The sequence below is a fragment of the Vanellus vanellus genome (genome assembly GCF_965231255.1).
Source record: "Vanellus vanellus genome assembly, chromosome: 17".
In the NCBI taxonomy this organism is placed as follows: Eukaryota; Metazoa; Chordata; class Aves; order Charadriiformes; family Charadriidae; genus Vanellus; species Vanellus vanellus.
Genome location: NC_138922.1, coordinates 6,590,012 through 6,606,576, shown reverse-complemented (window position 1 = coordinate 6,606,576; position 16,565 = coordinate 6,590,012). Strand labels below are relative to the sequence as shown.

At 46.9% G+C, this 16,565-nt stretch overlaps 1 protein-coding gene across 1 annotated transcript; it reads right to left on the bottom strand.

The window, feature by feature from the left end:
* Window positions 1–946: 946 nt before the first annotated feature.
* On the bottom strand, window positions 947–10,976 carry ST6GALNAC1 (ST6 N-acetylgalactosaminide alpha-2,6-sialyltransferase 1). Its single transcript, XM_082492172.1, has 8 exons — window positions 10,218–10,976; window positions 5,740–5,908; window positions 5,372–5,543; window positions 4,853–4,991; window positions 4,368–4,471; window positions 3,696–3,785; window positions 2,308–2,407; window positions 947–1,905 (listed from the first exon to the last, which is right to left on the bottom strand). The coding sequence occupies exons 1-8, from the start codon at window positions 10,812–10,814 to the stop codon at window positions 1,735–1,737; spliced, it is 1,542 nt and encodes a 513-aa protein (XP_082348298.1). The 5' UTR covers window positions 10,815–10,976; the 3' UTR covers window positions 947–1,734.
* Between the last annotated feature and the right edge of the window lie 5,589 nt (window positions 10,977–16,565).

The window sequence follows — 16,565 nt, the reverse complement described above, 5'->3', positions numbered from 1 at the left end:
GAGTGCAGGAGTTTGCCCTCAGTCAGCTCTGGAGGGTGACTAGCCTCCATGGGGTTCTCCCTCCACAGGGAGGCCATCTGCTGCTCAGGAAGGACTTCTGCTCTGTTCCATGGGGCTACATACATCATTCCCAACACAGGCACAGTGCATTTCAGATAACTCCCTGCTCCCATGGACACTGCAGGGATTGTATGGGCAGAGGAGCCAAATGCAGGCTACACCCCCTCCCAGATAAGCTGAATTCTTCATGTAGTTTATCAATGCGGGGGGTTGTTCTTTGCAAACAAGCTTAGCAAGACATGAGAAACTGCTTGGCCTCTCCACAGCACATGGAAAAAAGGGACAAAGGAAATCAGACACAGAAAACCCTGCTGACAATCCACGCTGAAATGCCTCCCTCGGAGCCCAGGGGGTCCCTGGAGACGCTGCTGCCCCCAACAGAAATGCTGCATAAAAGGGAAACTGCTCACAGCCAGAGTAGGTCCACTGGGACCAGTCAGTGTGCAGCTGGAACCTAGTCCAGGGCCTGATGAGCCCTTGTAGATTGGCTGGACTGGCCTGGACACTGGAAATGGCTTTTCGCCTGTGTAGTGTCACAGGGAAAACATCCAGCCCTCCATGCTTTTGTCTCCAGCATTTGATATGCCCAGAGAGCAGTTGCTGGGACAACAACAGACCCTCCAGGGGTTTACCCACTTCCTCAGGGAGGCATTTGGCCAGCTCTGACCCCACCCTGTGACAGCAAGGTGAACAAGTAGGGGATGCTCAGGTGTGTCCACACAAGCTGCAGAGCACCTGCAGATGGAGGTATTCTCATTAACACTCAGTCCTGCCCTTTCCTGGCTTCATCATCCACTATCTCAACCTTTAAGCAACTGCTTTGGGTGCACACTAAATAACCACATCCCACAAGGCTGCAATGAAAAATCAACTTGGCCAAAGCAGTGCCATTTATTTTATCTATTTATTCACATGTCCTGCAGCCAAGGGAGCCCCAGAGCAAGAGGCACGACATCCGGCATGCCTGCTGCACCATGGAGAGCTTTTATCTGCCCTTGAGCAGAGATGGTGGTGCTCCTTTGGAGGTGTCATGATGAGGTCACACTGGGAAGGAGAAGCGAGACTCATCCTCTCTCAAATTAGTCAGCTGGAAATGTCCAGTCCATCCTTCTTATCTGCAGGGAGCAGAGTGGAGCAGAGTGGAGGAGCACCTCCAGGAATTAAGTCAACCTGAGACATGATCTGTGTGTCCGCCTCCATCCACTGACTGCAGAGGGAGTTTGCCTTAGACAATACACCCAAAGTCCAAGATGGGTACCACTAATGGAGAGAATCCATCCAGAACAGAAGTAGCCTCAGCCTGAGGAGCATCTCCTTGCAAAGAGAGAAAGCCTGGATGAAGATGCGGGACACTGGACCATAGGCTACCCAGATCCATCCTGGATTCTCCTCTCCCAATACCGGTGCCTACAACCATCAGCAACAGTCTTACAGCATATCCAGATGGGACACCTTTGCTGGTGTGCTGTGTTTTCTTGCTGTTCTTCTCCCAGTCTCTAGCATTTGCACATTTTTAGAAACCTTGTGAGAGAATAGAGGGGCTGGAAGAGGGAAATATCTTTGTGGGGATGAAATGTGCCTGGAAGTCCAGAGCTAACCTTGGCTCTGGTGGTCCTCTTCTGTTCCCAGTGAGGTGGTGTTGAGATTTCCCAGGCAATGGCCCTTGCCACGCAATCAGGGTCTCTGGTAAAGCTTCATGATATTCTCGTTGTGAAGCTTTTTCCACACCTCCTTCTCCAGGTTGAAGTCGTGGTTAGTGTAGAAAATCAGACGTTTCCAGTGCTTGTCATAGTAGTGATCTGAGTACTTCTCATGACCTTCTGTGATGTAGCCATAGGCACTCACCTGGGAAAGACAGAGGGCTCACTGGGGAGAGGTACCAAGGATGGAGGGAGCTAAGTGAAATACAAGACACAGTTCCCAAACAGGAATGCCAGTCAGGGCTCCTCCGAGTGACCCTGTATGGGGGTCCAGAAGGACCAGACTGTGAACACTGGCTCCAGAGAGCCTGCTCTCCTCTCACTGCCTCCCTGGGAGGCAAGATGGTTCTCAGGCCGTAGCAGGCTTCACAACCTCTACGAAAACTATTTTGGGGCTGTTTCTCTTGTCTCAATCTGCTCCCTCATGGCTGACAAGAACCCATATACCCTCAAGGCAGATGTTAGGCAGGGTTGGAGCCACTCCTACTCTGCCCTGTCATCCTATATGCCTTCCAGACTCTGTGTGCAAGAATGATCATGCACTTACTTGGTCACAGAGATGGAGGGCAGTCAGCAGCAGGAAGGCCCCTGTTGTGGGCCTGTACATCCTCCAGTAGGGCTTTTCCAGAGTTTTAGATTTTAAAAACCTGCAGCAGAAGAAAAGAAAGCACAGAGCAGTTGCTGGGGATAGTGGTTCAAGCTGGGCACACCTTGTCCCCCTGTGGCCTGTGTGGCATCTTCCCTCCTTGCAGCAGTTTGTGGCCATACCAGGCATTTCAGACAAGCCATGACTATGCCCACATGTGTGGTAACTGCTGCATGCTCAGTAAAGCACAAGGCCAGCCCAGAATGCTCCATCACCTGCACTGCAACCTAAGCCCAGCTCTGCCTCAGCTTTATGGAAGTAGTAGGTCTTGAGGCTGTGGGGATAAAGAGGGAGTGGATTAAAGAATCTAGTACATTAAAGCCCACCCTTAAACCTGTCCTTTGCCTCACAGTACAGAAATAACTTTGAAGCTCCCTGGTATATCCCGCTCCCCACCACATTTAGCAGTGAAACAAGACAGAGGAAAGGTGCAGAGGAGGGTCACAAAACTCACTACAAGCTGCAGTGTTTTATGCCAGCAGTTGTTAGGAAGGTAGGAGTCCACACCAGGAAAAAATAGCATTTGAGCCCTCTTGGCCTTGGAAAGGACCCAAGTCAGAGGGGAGACAGCAGAACAAGCAGGGAGGTGCAAGCCATCTGGCACTGCATTTGCCTTCTCTCAGAGAAGGCATAACTCAGCTCTCAAGGAGACCGAAGGGTAAACACAGCCAAACCAGGCACAACAGGAGCTCTTCTTCCTATATCTCTTGGTCACGTGTGGCCCACGATTGGCACATCTTACAGTGTCAGTGTCTTGCAGGCTTGTGAAAATTATTAGTGAGGCAAAGAAGAGCAGCCAGGCCAGGCAAATGGGATACTGAAGAACTGCCTGTTACCGTGTTTGAGGGCACAAACAACCTCCCTAGTCAAGAAGGGATCTTGAGATAAAAGAGCTGTTAACAGAGCCTTCCTCCAAGGTGCTAAGCAATAGGGAACATGAAAGGTTGGTCCTGAACTAGATCAACTATTCTGGCACTATGGCAACACTCTTCCCACATCTAAAGTTGCCATTTGCCCAGGATCTCTTTTGGGTGCAGAAAGCCAAACTGTCCAACGGATGTTGCTTCTCCAGCTCACAGATGCTGGATGTCTACCCACTGCTAACATCCCACTGCAGCACCACAGAGAATTTTAACTGACTGCACACTGATGAAGCTTACCCCCAATCTGCTGCTGTGGCTAAACTGCAGTTACAAGGGAGTTAGGTAGGAGGAGAGAGCCTGGAGACAGACAGAGATGGTGCCGGCCAGAAAAAAATAAGCCCGTTAGAGCACATAACCCCAGCTCACCTGTTTTTCATGTATCTGAGGAAATCAGGGTGAACCACCAGGTACTTGTCCATCGTGAAATCTTCATCGAATCTCTCCCGGGGCCTCTGCCTAAGGACAGGAATGGGGAGACTCAGGACAAGCACCTATATTTCATCACAGCTGCAAAGCATCAGCCCTGATGCACTTGGTGATAAGAGAAAAACCACAAACACTGTTAAGCTATTCCGCAACACTTCCCGGGTTATGACAAGGCCTCCATAACCTGTGTGCATTGCAGAGGAAGAGATCAGGGAGGAGAAGGAACAACAGGAGACAGGAATATCAAAAGCATGTGTCCATAGACAAGAATTGGTGAAACCAGGCCTTTGTCCATAAGTAGGCCACCACGTACAGACACCAGACCAGACAACAGCACGTGTTCATCCCAGAGGACCACAAAGCTTTCTCCAAGCTCTGGCCACACATCAGTGAAATCAGCTACTTCTGGGAAGGAGGTGTATTGGTTACAGCAGTGCTCAGAGCTGGGGAGGAAATAAGATAATTCTCCAGATAAATCTGCAAGGGGAGAGAGGCTTTAACCTGGCTTTATGCTGGCCTGCACTTCAGCAGGGCTGAGCACTGTGAAGAGGAAGAGAGCACAGCAAAGCGCTCCAAACCAAAGGATGTAGAGGTGGAGCCAGTTTGTTTTACCCATAGTCGTTCAAGAATCCTTCCCTGATGTTCTTGTTCAGCAGAAGAGCCTTCAGCCACTCATAGTCTCTAGCTCCCTCCAGGAAGTGAATGTATCTGACGTGCTAAGAAAACACGTGAGCATTAATGAACAGCACAAGAGAGACACATCCCTTAAAAACAAAAAGCAAGCAGACATCTAGACTCACCGAGTTTCTCAGACACACATCTTCAGTTTGCAGCTTTTAACTATCCCACAGAAGCATCATGAAGATAACACCTCATGTGTAGCTACTTGTACATGTCAAAGGGCTGGGGTAGTACTGACGCAGCTTGCTGCTGCAAATACTCTGAGCCAAGCCGATACAGGTTCCCTCACCAAGGGTAATGCTCAAGTGTTAGCTCAGCCCCTTTGCTCATCATGCATGGCAAGACCAGAACTGAAGGTCACAGACTAACAGCATCCCATCAAAGCTATGCATGTGTACAGCATGGACCTGACTTACTTTTCCCCGTGGGATGTTGCTGAACCCTCTGTCCCCCAAGATCTGGAGCGAGGACACCAGGGAGTAGGCTGTGAATCCATAAAAGGAGGTTTTTGTTCCCACATCTTTTTCATAACCTTTGATTACAGCCCCGCTCACCCTGGCCATGGAAATCAAACAGAGGAGCAGAGTTAGCAGGTGACTGTTGAAAACCCTTGCATCCATGTTTATAACAGGAAAAAACAGTGTTAGTCTGGAGGAAGAGATTAGGCCCAGTTGAGTTATGCTTCTTGATCTGCAGGAGAGCCACTTCCCCCTGATTTGGAGATGGCTCTTCATGGCTCCTCTGTGAACCCAGGCTCTTCCTGGGTGTTTAGGAACTTTCCAACTCCTTTTTGGTTTTTCATCTCCTCCTGCCATCAGTTATTTTGGCACTTCAGAGCCAGTGCAATACTAAAAGCTGTGAAGTTAGCGAGCATGAATTATCTGCTAGCCAGAATAAGCTAGCTGTGTATCTTCTAAGAAGGAAGCCTGCCTTACCGGAAGACGTAGTCATGGGAGTCAATCTCCTGGCCCATCCCAGAGTTATTCAGTATTCCTCCATTCCCCACGACAGCACAGCTGACACATGTTGGCATGCTGCTGTTGCTGTTGGCCAGGAGCAGCTGCTGATGGGCATTTGGGGGCAGCAGGGACATGACCTCCTCTACTACTGTGAAGCAAAGATGGTGGAGGGTTAGCAACAAGAGCCTTTGGGGTGGACACAGTGAAACCACCACAGTTTCCACCATGAGATCCACCTAGCCTGATGCCTTTGATGTGGAGATGCTGCAAACCTCTAGCTACTTGACATAAGGCTCCTGTTGGGAGTTTGATGGTCCCATCCTGACATGCCCTGAGGCACTCACATGAATAATTCAGCTCCATGAAGCCATACGGAGGTGCAAAATGCTCCAGGCGTTCCCACTCACTGTCATTGAAGTACCTCTTGTCTGTGAAGAGCATGATGTTGGGCAGGAAAAGATCCCGTAGCCAGTCAGACTTGGCAGCTTTGGCCTTCACTGATTCAGAGCAAGTCTTGAAAAACAAAAAGAAAACAATAAGGGCTGATTACCAGGGAGCTGATAAACTTGACTGAGTGCCAGTGCTTGTGTGCCTGCGTATGAGAGTACCGGAAAGAAGCATAGAAACTCCAGTGGTACATCATCCATTCCCTTCAGTATCCCCATCACCACGTACATGAGGCATAATTTCAGCACTACATCAATAACTAGCTGGTGGAAAGTCACCTACAGGGAAGCCAGGATCACTCCAGGTCTCTGAGGCTTTCCTCTTCAGAACAACTGGCCTGCAACGTTCATATATTGTACTGGCTTTGGGCCTCATTAACTGATGCAAATCAATATCTGTAACAGGTCTAACCTAAACTTACCCAATAAGGCCAGCAGTCCCTGTTGGGAATGCACTTCACAAGGTCCTGCCCTCAGACTGCATATGAACAAACACTGAGGAACATGTGAGATCAGATCACCACCACCACTCCCTTTAAAGATAAGAAAAAGCATGCAAACAACTTGTTCAACATCATAAATGAACCACAGAGAAGCGTGCGTCTGAGAAGGGAACCCAAGCCAGCTTATCCTCTCTAAAAAGAGGGGTCTCATTGCAGCTGGCCAAGAGTTAGGCTGTGTGTGCAGATGGAGAGCAAACAACTCCAGCATGCTGGATTTTCCACTGAGTCAATTTGGGCTCTGCTTTCTTAGACATCTTCCCCAAATACCTACTGCAATACCTACTGAGAGACAAAACAGGAGACCAAGCGGACCCGCATGCTCAGACCAAATCCCCAGCAATGACCATACTGCATTGCCAAAGCCTTGCTGCATACTCCACAGCTGGGCTGTGCTCTCTGCTATGGGTGAGGATGACAACCCAGTCGCAGCCTGAGGAGACAGCCCTCATTCTGCCTGTCACAACAGGAGTGCAACCAGAAAAACATTGTGGAGGGTTTCATGTTGGCATCATTTCACTTGCAGCACATTTCACGTCCAGAGAGAGGGACATCCCCTTCCTGCTCAAGCTGTACTTTGTACTGTCCAAGGCCTGGTACTTCTTGTGCCTCCACAGCTAGACTGGATCAATATCAGAGGAACTAGGGAAAACTGATCATGTAGGAATTGAAGGAGGTGGGAGTGCTTCTAGGCAATCCCTTTGCTGAGTTAGAGATCAGGTTTGGGAGTAAGACTCATCATGTGATGTCTGGATCCACATTTTCACTAAAGACCCTTCTGCGTGCATTTTCTCCTCTTTTCCCTACTGAGGAAGGGTTTTCCCCACTGTGTCAGCTGTTCTGCATACCCAGATGCTCTGCAGCCCCAGTTACAGTGGAGGACGTTCTCAGCTTCCTGCTGAGAACCGTTACCTCACATTTCTCTGCCAGCTCCTGCTCTGCACTTCTGAGATGGCTGCACGTGCTCTGCAGCTCAGCAGATGAGAAGACAGCATCTGGCAGTTGATGAGCAGGATCCTGGGTGAGCCCACTGTGCCTACAGGCAGTAACACTGGGCAGGAAGGGGGAGGTACTGTCTCATGTGGCATATGCACTCTTAGCCACGTAATTCGCCCACTCCCATTTGTATTTTGGGTGCCTCGAGACCACAGGGAGCCCAGGAAGAAGGATGCACATCCTGCACCACAGACTGGATCATCTGCCAGGCCCTTCTGCTATGACTCAGTCAGGCTGGGCCAGTGCATGAGCTCAAGCGTTTAACAGCCAAGTTCCACATTTAACAGTCACAGATCTTTGGATAACAGATCTTTGGGGCCAGCTGCTCCTCCCAAGAGGTTCAATGCCACACTGAAGAGCACATCACATCAGCAAAAGAATGGCTTACACTGCCAAAAGGGGTAATGGGGAACAATATCAAAATACCACAAGGGAGAGAGAACTCAAAAATAAAACGTCAAAATAATAAAACTCACCCTAAGATTTTTTTTTATCAGCCCAGATAATTTCTGGGAGACCTCTGCTCTCTGCATGTCTCCCAGGGCCTCCTCCCACCCTGGGACTGGGGAATGGGATTAATTTTTTCAAGAGTAGCCCCTGCTCCACCAGGAGAGGTCTGAGCAGAACAACATGGTGCCTGCAGCCCTGACAATCTCCTGGAGCAACATCTACATTCCCCCTAATGCCACCAAAACAACACACAGCAACAGTGGAAGATTGCGGCACTGAGACTTTCAATAGGTAAATGACTCATCTAAGACCACCAAGCTAGAACAAATGCTCCTGTCCTCTGCTCACCTGTCTAAACTCTCCCTCCTCCCTGACCACGAGCCAGGGAGGCCACTTACACCCATGTATTAGAAAGACATTTCTCACTCTAGAGAAGGTTACCCGCTTGTCCCAGCCTTCCAGCAACAGGGGTGCCAGGGAAAACTGCTCTGGGTAAGCTTTACAAAGAGTTACCAGCATAAGATGGGGAACAGAGACAGTATTGTGCACCACAACCTGCCCCATCTGCTTGCCGAGAACTCCGCTACAGTTTATGACTTTCCTAAAGGCCCTGTTCTTGGACCCAAGTAATTATGAGATGCTCAAATTTAATTTTCAATTGGTTCCAAACCCTCATAGCTACAAAGAAAAGGTCAAAAATAGGGTCAGAACAAGAGTTCAGTGCAAAGCAGAAAAGAAAAAGACAGGCTTTCAATTCCACGGCTGTTAAGACAACCTGATGGTGGTCACCAGACTTAACATTTCAGAAGATCACATCAGTAATATGATGTATACAAGCAGAGGTGATAATGAGAACTAACCTACAGAACAACACTTCCAACAAACAGGACCTGTAAGAAAACTTTGAAGCTGTAGCTGTGCAAGGGCTACTGCCTTGACAGGTACAACTGTATCATTTGAGATTCTCATCTTCACCTCTACCAAAATATTTTACCTGTGCTGACCAGGTCTACAGTTGTTCCTATTTAACAAAGAGGAACAAAGCAAGACTAGTTGAATGCCAGATCTGCTATGAATTATTTGCTCTGCTGTAATGATGGTTCAATGCACAGCAAGAAAATCCTAGATAGCAACTCAACATGCTGGGACCATCTGAGTCATAGAGCTCGGAATGGGTAAAGAATGTGTTTGCTCACTACAAGTCTGTACGTACAGGGTGGAAAAGGTGAATTGGCAACACCTGGGAAAGACTCTCCTCTTGTTGATAATAAACCACAAGAACAGTAAAAATGTTACTTTTTAACCATCATTTCTCCAGTGGGGCACACATACATATAGTTGAATATTCGCCAATATTGACAGAAAACCTTGAAGATGGGAACAGTCCCCACCCTACTGTCTCCAAAGCAGGCGGGTACATACTTATCAATTCTCATCTAACCCTTTTTCTTTGACCTTATTTTGACTTTAATACAAGCAACTAACTAAGTCTCTGTTCCTGTGCACTGACACCCTCCTCACCATCACTGCCAGCATCATTCTTCACAGCCCAGCGCAGCATAAGCATCACTACTGCCCCACTGCTGCCAAAGCTTTTGACTCGCTTTGGTGCGTATGTGCTTGGGTGAACAGGCACATGGAGGTATTCCTATTCCTGTTCCCTCACCATAACCTTGCTTGTTTTCTTTAGGTGGGCTGCATAAAACAAAGATCAAGGCAAATCTAGGGATTGTTAACCTGAGTCTTCCTAGGAATGCAAATGTTCAGTTTTCCAAGAGATCAAGTGAGAAATGGGACCCCTGTATGAAGACTGCCATTTAGTGCCAGACACCTCACGCCTGCCCATAGGCATCCCAAGACTAGGAGTGACTCAACTTACCTTAGGGTGCCACGTTACAGGGAACATATATGCTGCATTGTGTGCCTCAGTCCCCTATGTAATGTATCAAGGCACCTCAGAGTGGGACCACCTTGTAGCATATCTAGAAGGAGAGATATTTTCTCCAGCTTCTGATGCATCTGAGCTCCAGAAAAGGGCTGCTAGGGCTGACTTTCAAAGGAACCCATGGAAATGCATGCAATTACAGTAAGTTCCCATACTGGAGCATGGTGGAGGATTGGCCAGGCTACTTGAGTCATACATATAAGTTTTCCTCTCTAAGACCCAGCAGCATCTGCATATAGCAGTGAGTTGCCCTACCAGCTTGGAGATCATCTTCGACTGCAAAGGGCACATGAGCCCCTTCAAAAGTGCACGACAGAAGATTGTCAAAGAAGAAAGTGAGGATGAAAGTAATGATGACGAAGATGATGAAGAAGAAGAATCAGAATCAAAATAAGTGAAAGTCAAAATCAAGGTAAATAAGAAAGATGACAAGAAGGTTAACAACGAGGCATCACTTGGCAAACACACACGGTCATCACACCTACCGATGGTGGAGATGTGTTGTCCAGCAGGTACTTGTCCTCAAAATCCCACCACGGCTCAGACTTGAAGTCAGCAGCCCTCAGTTTCTTCTTTTCTGTCACTGCAGCAGCCTGAGGAACAGACCTTACGCTTTTCTCTGGTGCAGGAGGCTCTTTTGGCTTTGTTTGGTCTTTGGATATGTTGTTTTCATGAGCTCTCTTCACCCCATAGGATGGTTTCACTGTTGCCATCTCCTTGGCTCCCTCCACCCTGAGAAGTGGTTTCGCTATTGTCTTTTCCTTGGCTTCTTCGACCCCTGGGGTTGGTTTTACTGTTGTTTTCTCCTTGTTTCCCTGCACCCTGGGGGCTGTTTTCACTGTTGTCTTCTTGATTCCCTCCAACTCGGGGGGTGGGTTCACAGTCATGCCCTCCTTGGCTTCCTCCACCACGGCAACTGGTTTCATCATTTTCTTCTGCTCCTCCGTTCTTTCCCATCTTGACGTCCTGTCAGCCATATCTTGTTTGAGTCTTGTGATGTCTCTCCCCAAAGTCACCTTTAAAAAGCTCCTTGAGTTCCCATTATCAGAACAGTTTAAACCCTGTTGCTCTTGGGTCTCCATTTGCAGTATATCTGAGGCACGCTGGAAAATGCTCAACTGCCTGAATGCAATCAAAGGAAAAGCAGATACATCACACGCACTTTCCACTGAACACCTTTCAGCCCATTTCTAGTGCTTTTGACTCTGAGGCCCTCTGTGCTTCAGATCAACCGCTGCATACGACCACCACACTCAGAGGACTTGCCTTGGCAACTGCCACTGAGTTTCTGCAGGATGCTGTATGAATTCAATTTCGTTTTCAACTTTGCCATCAAAGCCTAATTCAACTTCCCACACTATTCTGGCCTGAATACCGCTTATCTCTCCACTAAGTAAATCCCAGAGGCTACACACTCCTCTTCAGCACTTGGCTCATGAAACATCCACACTGGCAGTAACTGCAAACCAGCACAGAACAACTTTGCCTTGCACTGAGCAGGACCCCTGGCAATGTCCTCAGAGCACTGCAGGACTGTTTTGGAGATCCTGAGTTTAGGACACAGCACACACCATGGAAGCAGCCATCTGGCTCTCTTCTTTGCCAGCAAAGCCAAGTGCTTCAGCAACAGAGCATGAAGATTTTCCAGAATTCAGTAAGGGAAGTCTAATAAGAAATGAAACTCACTCATTGAGCATTTGGGGCCACAAGGCACTTTTTCCTCTCCTTCTCCCCCTTAGCCAGCTAATGCAATGGCATCACACAGCACTCGGCAGGTACTCGTGCCTTAAGACAGGCACTTTGAAGCTATTACAATACACTTGGAGGCTTAAAAATGTAAGATTTCTGCATTTTCAGCAATCGCCTCTAATTTGCAGCTGCCCTGTTGCCTGATTCAGAGGCACAGGCAGGTACAAGGACATCATAGCAGGATACAGCTGCCAACAGCAGAAGAGCCACCTGCAACAAGACTGGGCTGAAACCCAGCAAAAAAAAAAAAAAAAAAATCAAGGCAGAAGTGGTAGGTTTTTGTCCCAAACACGCATTCTTATCTGCACATGGCTGGAGGGCGGAACAGGAAAAAGGAAGGTGAAAAATTTTTGCAGCTGACCTTTTATGTACAGCAAAGCTTTTCAGGATAAATCAGCATAGTTGTGGCATTCTGATTTCATCCTTACATTCACCCTTTGCATGATGCATTTGTTTCGGAAAGCTGTGGATTGCTTCCGAGGTGACAAATGGGGAAAAAAAGCACCTCTGCAGATAGCAGGCTGTAGATAACAGTTTAATTGTTGCTGAAGCTTCAGAGTGGTACGGTATTCATTAAAGTGATGAGGAAATTACCAACTAAAGAAGCTTTTAAAAATCATTTTGTATTGGATGAATACTTGAACCTTTCCAATGCTATTTCTGAGAAAAAGAGGTTGTGGTGGTAAACAGCCTATCAGCTCTTCCTCTACTTCTCAGAATCATTAGCCAGTTTCAAGTATGCAGCAATTGCTTTCTATCATAGAGCTTCATGTATAAACTTGTGTTGTTGTTTACTGCCTAATAAGAGGAAAGACTTTATATATACACTGTAAGTAAGGAGAAATTTGGTAAGGTAGCCCAGGCAGATCTTAAATCCCTGGATGATTTTCTGTCGCATTTTTAAGATGATGTTTAAAATTCTGAAATTAAAGGGCAGAGAACAAATGAAACACGACAGTATGAGAAACCACCCCCCACCCCAGACTCTCCATATTTGCTGTCTCACAGGGCACAGATTCCACCCCAGCTCTATTACACTTTAATTTCAAATACTGTGCCAAACATACAGAGACCAAAACGTAAAACCGAGGGCACTTCACATACAAAACCTTGCTCCCTGCAGTCAGACCCACATGGCCAGGCACTTGTGCCTAGACAGGATCTTGCTCTCCTGATGAGCATTTTAAATCCAGACAACTGGTCAAGCAGCTCATCAAATTTCAGGCTCTAGAGTCCAGCTGGCAAACAACTGCAGAAGCTCAATGATAGTTACTGTCATTTTCCTCTGCATTTACAAAACCCTAGGACAAATAGAGGATAAAGCCATGAAAATGCTGCCTCATGTATTTTACGTTGCATATAAAAAGTAAGGAAATAGAACCGACACAAAGATAACCACATACAGCTCATGCCTAGTTGTGTTTTACTTAAGTTGCAAAAATATGGCTATTTCCATTATCCAAAACTACAGCAGAATGAAATGGTTTCAAGCAGCTGTGCATGGAGAGCCAGTTCTTGTCCCACCTCTGCCACTGACAGGCTCTGTGATCAAGGACAACTCATTTCACTTCTCTACACCTTTTCCTTCTGCCCGCCTCCCTTGTGCAGGTTCCAATCTCTCCAAATTCATAGCTGTCCACAAGGTGTGGTCTCAAGTCACTGGAGCTGAGCTAAACTCATCCCACCTCCAAAAGAGAAGTAGGTGTTCCCAGCCTCACCACTCTCGCCTGCCCCCACAGCATCAGCCCTGAGAAGTCCAGCTGAAAACTAACCCCACCAAGAAAAGCCAGACAAGCTCATCAGGGGAGCTGGGACCTGATGGTGGGGAGGCTGCAGAGCGGTGCTTCCTACACACAGCACAGGGCACTGACGCGTAAGCGAGCCATGCTTGTAGTAGGAAAGGCTGATACCTGCTACATGCTCATGGCAAGGAACAGTGCTTCCTGCCAATGATGCTGGAGACATTTTACTGCAGTCTACACTGCAATTCCCTCCACACCCATTCTTGTAGGATTTACTTGACCACTTATACAATAATAATATATATCTTGATCATGTCTGCATTACATTGGTCTCCCAGCATGCAGCATATTTGTATTAGAAATCAGGTGCTGAACTTGCATTTGAAGGTATCCCACCAAATTCAATGTCCAGCAATGCAATCTGGACAAGGGCTGAATGGGGTCCTTCAGGGAGCCACCAGGAAAAGCAAATACTATGTAGTGCCAAAGCATGAAAACAGGTAGCATTAATACAGCAAAAGCTCCTTTCTTAAACAGCTACACAAGGAAATACTAGAAACTGCAGAAGCAAGCTTTTGACTGTGGATCTTCCAACACCGTGCTTTGATTGTACACAACATGGTCTGCTAAAGCAAAGTGGCCACCTAACTCAGATCAGATGTGAGTTTCAGGGTAAAAACACACATAGACAGAGAGAGAGAAAGTGAGCACAAGCACTCTATCCAGACAGTGCATATCACAAGAAGCAGGTCTCTTACCTGAAAATCTTAGCCTTTGACAAGCCAAACAAGGAGTTGAAATTAGCAATGAAGATGCAAAAGTTTGTTAAAACAATGAGCCAAATTAGGGCTCTGGGAATTTTAGGAAGCTTTCTCCTGAAAAACCACATGGTGAGATGCCCGAGAGCAACAGAGGCGCTGCTGCTGCTGCCTAGAGGTACTCGCTAGGCAGTGCTTTCCAAAGGTGTGTTGAATGAGTGGGCTGGTCTTTTCTCTGGATTTCCCTACAAGAACGTGCACGCCCTCTCTCTCAACATTCCCAGACACTCTGCATACGGATACAATTTCTCAGAAAAGACAGCAGCTTTGCACTGTTCCCATCTATCACCCTAAGCTTATTGCAACACAGAGTGGGAAAAGAAACACCTTTTTCTGCAAACAATGGAAGTTCCCTGTATTTTCCTTAATGAGCTAATTCCGGCGTAAGAATGAAACCCTTCACCTCTAATCTGGTGTAAGCATCACTGGGAACATTTGTGCAAATTATGGAAGTAACCATAGCTACAGTCAAAGAAATCAGCTTTCAGACCGCTACCTGCCCAAGGGCTCAGGCAAGATCCTAGGCACAACCATAAGCAGATACTTATTTTCTTCTTCACGTAGTATTTGCTTTTAGCTCCAGTCGAGAAGCAATCCATAGCCCCAAAAGCTGATGACTAGATACAAATCCATTTTACCTTGTGATTCCGTTGAAACAAGTCAAAGTAAGACTCCTTGCAAATCCACCATAGAACAGGAGTTTGAGTTTAAAGGCAGATTAGTGCTTGGGTAAAGCATCAGAGGACAGGACTTAGAGTCAGACAGTCCCCTCCCTCTCTAATAAAGCTGACCTGCCTTTAGGGCAATGGGAAAAACTTCAATTGAGCATTTCACTTGTCTGAAAGATGCCAGCTCCATTACCATCTAACCCTGCTATTGCTGACAAACTTGCTACACAGGCCTGCCTGCAGCTCAGGTTCCCAAACTGGCTCAAGAGTGTGCCACTTCAGCTCTGAGCTGCTTGTACAGACAGCAGCAATAGACACTCTTCAGCTGCTCTTCTTTGTGAGGTCTCAGTCAAGTTTCCTCCAGCATCAACTCTAGGACTGGTCTTTTATTTTTGGCTTTTGAACTCTTGCTCCATCACTTCACAGGGATCACTGAGTGGCCAGGAAATGATAGCTATGTCAGCTCACCGCTAAAACAGGACATGGGTGAATTTGAGTCTGTGGCTAGTTGTAGAATTTAAAAGAACTAGATCACCCTGGTGAACCCCACAGTACAGCACCTTGAAATTCAGTTGTTTTCAAGGAAGCATCTAATATACCTGAATTTTTATTCCATGTAACATTAAAATATATTTCAGGTTTCTCATATCTGTGAATCATGCCATCATAGACAGACAATTGCCTTCTACACTACTGCCCTTAGTGGGACCCTGGTCATTTGGGGTTTGCACAGTACAACCAGGCTTTGCTTGTCAACAGTGTCAGTTAAAACAAAGCTTCACCAATGCCATTCGCACATGAAACACTCCAAGGATAATGAATCCTTGCTGCAATCCCAGAGGTTTGCACTACACTTGATTTGAGCCATGAGTGTATTCAGACCTGCAATAAGTTGCTTCTTATTGATAGGTAGCACCTGACAATCTCTCTCCCCACCCCAAGTTCCACAATACGTATCTCATCCTCTCCTCTTCATGAAAATCAATGGTGTGCCTGGAGATTGACCTTTTGCAGTCCAGAATACATCTCCCCACCAGCAGAGGGAAAGATTAGCAGAGACGAACACCACAGCCAGAGAAACACTTATCTGTACCAGAGATGTAGTTTTACATGCTACAGCAAAGGGGTATTTTAATTCACAGCGAGCTGTTAAATATTAACCCTGACAGTTCAAGGGGAGATGGCCATATTGCTTCTTACAACACAGGCTGCTTTTGCATAGCTCTTATAAAAAATTAAGCTCAGATATAAAAAAGCTTTTGTTGACAATATCACAGATCTCAGAAGCTAGCACTCACACTGCTACTGAATACACAGAGAACATAAGACATTTGCTCTAAGTTACAGGAAAGCCAGCGAACGTATTTCATACCTACCCTGTACCCCTCAACACATCACAGCAAAGAGCTGTACGGACTCCCTGTACATGGCTCAGCAGTAGCTGTGTTTCTTTATTGTCCATACTTCCTGACAAGTTACTCTCTCCAGATTTAAGTGCAAGACATGGGTTATCAGAGGACCTAGGAGAGAAAAATGAAACAATACCACAGGTTTGAAAAGCCCTTGGAAGAAATACAAGGGAGGTTGTTAGCCCAGGGTACAACCCTGCCGCCATCTATAGCAAAACTTTTCACTGTAGCTCAAACTGAGCCTAGGATCAAAGGAGACTCGTTGAACAATTACAGGCACTGAGAAAAGGATCAGCCAAGGTACTGCCATATTCTGCATCTGCCCTCATTAGCTCCAGGCAATTCTAGAGAGGTGGGCTACAGGTCTGGGTGTGCAGCAGGCAAGTAGCAACTCTGTGCCCACAAGACCTCCAACAGGACATTCTTACAGGAACAAGTATCAGTCCA